Genomic DNA, 7,203 nt, shown 5'->3' on the forward strand with positions numbered 1-7,203 from the left:
TATATTAAGTTTTCCAAATATTTTTCTATATTAAATATTAAACTAATGATTTTCTCCTTAAATTTAATTAGAACATACAGTCACTATAAAAAATAATTAAAGCCAACAAGATTACAAAATGAAATTTAAAATATTATATTAAAAACGAAATTCTTTCTATTAATAATTCCTTGAATTTATATAGTTATTAAAATTTTATAAAATAATAAGAGATTTTCGCAATTAATAACATACCAAAAATGTAACTTATTATTTAACAAGATTTCCATAACAAAGAATCTAATTAATTTCGAATAGTATTTTTGAAAATAACTTAACTTAAATTTAAATAGATGATTTATTTTAAGAAATCTTGAAATAAAATCAGTAATTATTTACCAAATTTCTAAAATTTAGAGATTATTTCTAAAACTAACCTTATATATTTACTCTCATTGGTTTAATAGGAAAATCTAGACAATTAATTCAAAATTCAAATCTAATTATCCATATAGATTCAAACATATTGTATATGCATTAACTGAAAACTAAATAAGTTTTTAAAAGATTTTATATAGATTTTTTAGTTTTAAACATAAAGGTAAAAATGTTTACTCTTTCGAGCTTATAAATAGAGTAATCGACCTAACATTCACATATAGCACTATTTTTGTTTGTATCTCTTTGTTTCTGGCAAAAAAAAAAGTGTCTTTGTATTAAGTTTATGATTTATGATTCTATGTCCAGTTTATGATTTATGATTCTATGTCCAGTTTATGATTTATGATTCTTATGATTTGTTAAATTTATAATTTTTTGTTGTGTATATAAGCATATACAAATCAAGATCTTTTTCAAAAGCATATATTTTTCTACCTAGAGATTGTATATAAGGGAGGATTGTGGTATGAACGGGTGTTCATCCAATTGACATAGCATCTGCAAAACAAGAAAATTACATTTGATTGCTTAACAAAAGTCCACATTTTTTATATGAACCCGATAAGTCACAAAATACTATATTAGTGTTTGTTTTCTTCAGTTTTTCTATAGATTTATTTAAGTAACCTCTGTAGGAAATTCTTATTAGAGTATGTAGTTGAGCTTTGCATTAACATTAATTAACTTTTGAAACCAGCAAGGGGTACGTATAAATAAACTATACAAGTACAATTAATCTTCCATGACTATATTGTAATCAGTTGTATGTATTAAATTATATTATTTTCTTATTTTTCCAAATATATGATGTTAACAGTCTTTATTAAAATGACACTATAACTTAGGATGTATATGGAAAAGAAAACAAAAAAACACACATGGCAGTAAAATTTTATAACATGAGCCCCTTGAATTTTTTTTCTAGTCTTTTAAGTCATGGTTACCTTGAATTGCTAACGAAATTTTCAAGGTAACGATGACTCATAGTATAAAAATCTATAATCCAAATCTTAAAGTATTGATTAACACTCAAACACCCAAATATTCATAAATCAAAATGAAAAAAATTTGTGTTAATGACGTTATACTATATAAATATGTTTACACATACTAAATAAATAATTCTTAATATTTTCAATTGAATTAGCATAAGTTCAAAAATAAAATAAAAATAAAAAATACATAAAATATGTTCTGTAACAGTTAAAAATATTTAAAAAACATAATCTAATATAGGTGAAACATATATAAAATAGTAAGAATAAAGAAGTCAATTAATTTTGTAATATTTTTATTAAAACATATGATATATAGATATACTATGAATTATATTTATGTTTATTTCATACGGGAGTTCGAGAATTTATGTATTCGTCTGGTCCCCTCCCTTTCAATTGCAAATTTGTCCCATATCTGGAATGTCCCATATTGGGAATGCTTTCTCTTATGCAACGAAAATTTGATAACGGGTGTAGGACATAATGGAACATGACAAACCGAAAAGAGAGTTACGGCCATCCCTAAATATTTGTATATGTTTCAAACGGGTTTTCATCGCTGTTAGCGGTTATATATCCAATTTTATAGTTCACAAATTTAATATAATCTAACACATCATTTATTTGATTTAGTTTGTTACCAGTCCAACCGTTATATTGTTCCAAATTTTAAGATATTGGTGAAATCATTATTATTTTAAATTTTCAAACATTGGTAAACCAGACCAAATATCAAACTAAATTTTCAATTAGTATAAGATTGATTATATATACAAATTTAATTCTGTTTATAAACATAACCCTACACGTACGTGCGGGTCCAAACCTAGTAATTTTATATTACATTTAATTTGATAGTTTTTTATTAAACCATTAGTTTCCCACTGATCAGTAATAAAACTCCCACAATCGCACATGTTTTTAACCGCGCTAAACCAGTGTTCGAAACCACAATCGCCTGCTTACAAACTCCCGCAACCACTGCGTATAAGAGCCTTATTTATTTAAGTGGTTCCTTATTACAATTTCATATCTTTTTTTGGTAGTAAGTAAATTTCATTGGTCTGAACGTTCTTATGTATAATCAAATTTCTCATTCATTATTGTCCTTTAAATTGATAAAGATTTAGGTGGTTAGGTTACAATAATAAATACCTGGCGAGTATGTGATTTGTCTCTTTTTCTTCATGGAAAATCTTTATAAAATTGTCTTAATACAACTTGCATACGTTTTAAAGTCTGGTCCTATAAATAAGTATCTTACTCCAAGTGAAACCTAACAGCAATTCAGAAAGCTCTTGAGGCATAAACCACCAATCCAAAACGACGCAAGACCAAAACAAAATGTGAGTCACTGAATGAATTAATAACGTTTTCTCATATTTTCAGACGACACTTGTCTTAGTTTTTGGTTTTTCTTCAGGGGGAATGAAAGCAGGAACGTGTTGAAGCCGATGGACTCAGAGCAACTCAGAGAATACGGACATCGACTGATCGATTTCATTGCCGATTATTACAAAACCATCGAAAGTTTCCCTGTTCTTAGCCAAGTTCAGGTCATTTCGACTTGTTTTCCTCTTATCCTTTGATGAGTTCCAATCTAGTAGCTTAATTAATCTTCACATTGTATCTTGTTACAACAACAAACAAGTTCTTTAGCCAACAAACAAAATCTTTACACTGGTCTTGTTTGAAGTGAAAGCGGAGACTATACCAAGTTTTTCTTTTTGTGTGTTTAAAAAATCTCTGGTTTCATTTGTTCACAATTGTTTAATATATTACTTGTATCGATGCAGCCTGGTTATCTTCATAAGCTTTTGCCTGATATCGCACCAGACCACCCTGAAACGATGGAGCAAGTTCTTGATGGTGAGATAACTGAATTCCCCCTTACAGTTTTGGTTGAGAGTAGTACGTAGATAAGTCTAAACTTGATTTGGTTTGAGTTTCTTTTGGCAGATGTTCGGGCGAAGATATTGCCTGGAGTAACGCATTGGCAAAGCCCGAGTTTCTTTGCTTATTACCCTGCCAACAGCAGTGTTGCCGGGTTCTTGGGTGACATGATGAGTGCTGGTCTTGGAATTATGGGTTTCAGTTGGATAACTTCTCCAGCTGCCACCGAGCTCGAGATGATCGTTCTTGATTGGCTTGCAAAACTTCTCAACCTACCCGAGCAGTTTCTATCCAAAGGTACTTGATAGCAATAATTATACATACAAATTAATTAAGCTTGTTTGCTTATATATATATATATATAAGACCTAATAAGTGTGGGCTTGAGTTGTATTGTAGGAAATGGAGGTGGAGTAATACAAGGGTCAACTAGTGAAGCTATTCTTGTTGTTCTGATTGCTGCACGCAACAAGGTTTTAAGAAACGTTGGGCAAAACGCGCTTGAGAAGCTTGTTGTCTACTCCTCTGACCAGACTCATTCAGCGTTTCAAAAGACCTGCCAGGTGATATTTTTCATATTTGTAGTACTCAAAAGATATTTTTGTAGCACGAAGCTAACTTAATTTCTATTGTTGATAGATTGTTGGAATCCATCCAGAGAACTGCAGGGTTCTGGAAACCGACGCCTCTACAAACTACGCTCTGCGTCCAGGATTGCTTCAAGAAGCTGTTTCTCAAGATCTTGAAGCTGGATTGATTCCATTCTTCTTATGTGCTACTGTAAGAAGTAGCGCATGTTAATTACTTACCCTCTTGATACTTGAAGCATGTCCTCTGAAAACTTCATTTGTTATATTCCAGGTTGGAACCACTTCTTCAGCCGCCATTGATCCATTGGCTGAATTGGGAAAGATCGCTAACGTTAGTTATTTTCACATTTTCAAAAAAGCTGCTTCATTGAGACCACTTATTATGGCATATATATAGAACTGATGCTATTTCTCTTGCTACGTTTCTCAGAGGAATGACATGTGGTTTCACGTAGATGCAGCTTATGCTGGAAGTGCTTGTATATGTCCAGAGTACCGACATTACATCGACGGTGTGGAAACTACAGACTCTTTTAGCATGAGTGCTCACAAATGGTTCCTTACTAATTTCGATTGTTCACTACTTTGGGTGAAGGTATATATAGTTGCCCTTTTAATCTCACCTTTCTCCTTTCTATCTATCTTCGTGTACATAAGAAAATGATTAATAGTTGGAAAACAGGATCAAGATTCTCTCACTGAAGCTCTTTCAACAAATCCGGAGTATCTCAAAAACAAGGTGTATAAGAAATGTTTTGTTACCACAAATCTTTCTTATTTGAGTCTATTAGACTGATTAGTAGCCTTGATATACTCTTAATTAAAAAAAAAAATTGGCTAGGCCTCTCAGGCAAACTTGGTTGTTGATTTCAAAGATTGGCAAATCCCTCTAGGACGAAGTTTCAGGTTCTTTGCTTTCAGAGATATTTAAATTTAAAGTCTTGTAAGAAGAACATTTTGCATAGATATAATCTGTGTTTTTTTTTTTTTTTTTTTATTGACAGATCATTGAAACTATGGATGGTTTTACGGCTCTATGGATCTGAGGCCTTGAAGAATTATATAAGAAACCATATCAAACTCGCTAAAGATTTCGAACAACTTGTCTCTGAAGATCCTAACTTTGAGGTAACTGTTAAAATCTCTAAAACTCTTTAATTAGAAAAAGATTTTAGTAAGTAAAGGTGAATAAGTAATTATTCTCGTTTGCAGATTGTCACACCTCGGATCTTTTCTCTTGTCTGTTTCCGCCTTGTGCCTGCAAAAAACGATGAAAAGAAGTGTAATAACCAAAACCGCAAACTCCTAGACGCAGTGAACTCTTCAGGGAAGCTCTTCATTTCTCACACGGTAAGTGACTAGTCTTTCTTCGTGTTCTTGATCTAGCTGAATAATGTTGTTAATGAATCAATTTAAATGTATTTGTGTTACTTGGGAAACAGGCTTTGTCAGGAAAAATCGTTCTACGTTGCGCCATAGGAGCACCATTGACGGAGGAGAAGCACGTGAAAGAGGCGTGGAACGTTATTCAGGATGAAGCATCTTTCTTGCTTCACAAGTAAATATAAGATAATTAAAAAATAAACTCGAGTAATAAATCGGGTCTTGCCAACAAACCAGAGCATTTGGGTTGAGTTGGGTTTGGTTTGGTTTAATCTGATTTGATATTAAATTTATAAAAAAAAAAAAAAAACAAAACTTGCTAAAGTCAGAGATTTATCACCTTTGGTTTGATTTCTGTAAACAAACTTTAGTAAGGTAGTCTTGTGTGATTGTGTGTATTTTATCCTCTTTATCTATTGTATCTTTATCTATTTTGTTTGTATCTGTTGTGGTTAATGTAAGCAATGAAAATATTGTTAGACGTTTTATACCATGCGAGAAAATAGAGAACAAATTTTTTTTGAAAAATTACACAGAAATCCCATGTAAACTTGTAATTTTTGCATTTTATATCTTTATTCAAGTGAGTAGCTGTCAACACCACAAGTCCCATAGTTTGAAAACAGCTATATATGATAGATATCGGCTAAAAGCACAACATTACTGTATTTGGCTATGAAATAGACAAATGAAACGGATTGCATCTGTTTGTTTGTCTTAAAAAAGTTCCACCATTTATTAGAAAATAAATAAATAATTTGAATCACTATCATTAAAACTAAGCTAACCAATTTTAAATGATTAATGTTAAAATTAAATCGATGATAGGCGGGTGCAAATTCACTTCCCAACAATATAGTACACTTAATTTCTCATCAATTTTTTTAGATATATATAGACAAATGATCTTTCCGCTGGTTCACGATGTTTCTAGAGACAAGGTGTTGTAAAAATCTAGACTTTCACTTTGTTAAGCTGCTCTAATCCAGGTTCGTATTTTCACAATCTCCATGATTTTACACACAATAACGGTTCAAAGTTACAAATTTCCATCTCCATCATTTTCGTATTTGTAACGTTCCGGGTCCAAATATGTAGGTAAGCCCGGTTTGTTTAAAGGAAAAAAGGCTCAGTTTTAAAAAATATAATCTTTGCCAGCCCGTTAAGACCCCTTAGTGAAAATTACTAATTGTTTAACAAAGCCTTTTGGTTAAGAAAAACTTTAAAACCCGTTAAAAAAGAGGAAAAACTTTAAAACCCGTTAGAAAAAAGGAAAAACCTAATATATTAGTATCCTTATAAATAGATAGCTAATCCCCTTAATTTTAATTTTATAGTCACAAATAAAAAAACTATAAAGAAAAACTAAAACCCTATCACCCACGTCCGAGCCCTAGCCACCGTCGTCAATCTGTTGTCTCTACCATAAGGAAAAAGAAAGGCAATCAGAGTTAGAGAGAAATGATATCCTTACCCTAAATTGTACGGTAAGCTTATTTGAAACCACTAGTTCCTTAAAACCCTAGATCTTAGTTTAATCTCTCTGTAAAACCTTAAATCTACAAAGAATGATCGAATGTATGGAAGTTAATATTGGATCGGGTGATGGAAGGAGGAAAGATCCCCCTCGTGTTGTTGCTAACCCTAGAATGTTTGTCGCACCAATGTCGAGGTAAGATTGTAGACCCTTGCATATGCTTCTTATTATGTTGTTCTGGGAACACTAAGTTCGGGTTACATAGCTAGATTGATTGGTGCTATGTTACGAGCATGTGCCTTCGATGCAGTTCTAGTAACATGACCCGTGGTGAGTAGCTTACGTGGCTTAGGAAAATAGAGAACGTAAAAGCTAAAGCTTCCCTTAACCCTAGTCTCTCTCTGAGAATAAGGTTAATGCTTGGAAGTTCCTTCTTATTGAT

At 31.9% G+C, this 7,203-nt stretch overlaps 1 protein-coding gene across 2 annotated transcripts; it reads left to right on the forward strand.

Annotated features, from left to right (window-relative positions):
• The first annotated feature begins 2,605 nt into the window (after window positions 1-2,605).
• On the forward strand, window positions 2,606-5,772 carry LOC104710884 (phenylacetaldehyde synthase-like). Of its 2 annotated transcripts, none has more exons than XM_087462636.1 (13): window positions 2,606-2,764; window positions 2,842-2,974; window positions 3,215-3,287; window positions 3,378-3,608; window positions 3,711-3,874; window positions 3,951-4,091; window positions 4,173-4,232; window positions 4,332-4,496; window positions 4,584-4,640; window positions 4,743-4,807; window positions 4,906-5,029; window positions 5,114-5,251; window positions 5,344-5,772. In XM_087462636.1, coding segments are annotated over exons 1-13 (1,473 nt in total). In that variant the 5' UTR covers window positions 2,606-2,762; the 3' UTR covers window positions 5,464-5,772. The 2 variants fall into 2 exon arrangements, with proteins under 2 accessions (XP_087318762.1, XP_087318764.1); XM_087462638.1 differs by having other exon boundaries at window positions 2,627-2,764; window positions 4,752-4,807.
• The last annotated feature ends 1,431 nt before the right edge of the window (window positions 5,773-7,203 follow it).

Source organism: Camelina sativa, chromosome 1, assembly GCF_030686135.1.
Source record: "Camelina sativa cultivar CO46 ecotype springtype chromosome 1, ASM3068613v1".
Taxonomy (NCBI): domain Eukaryota; kingdom Viridiplantae; phylum Streptophyta; class Magnoliopsida; order Brassicales; family Brassicaceae; genus Camelina; species Camelina sativa.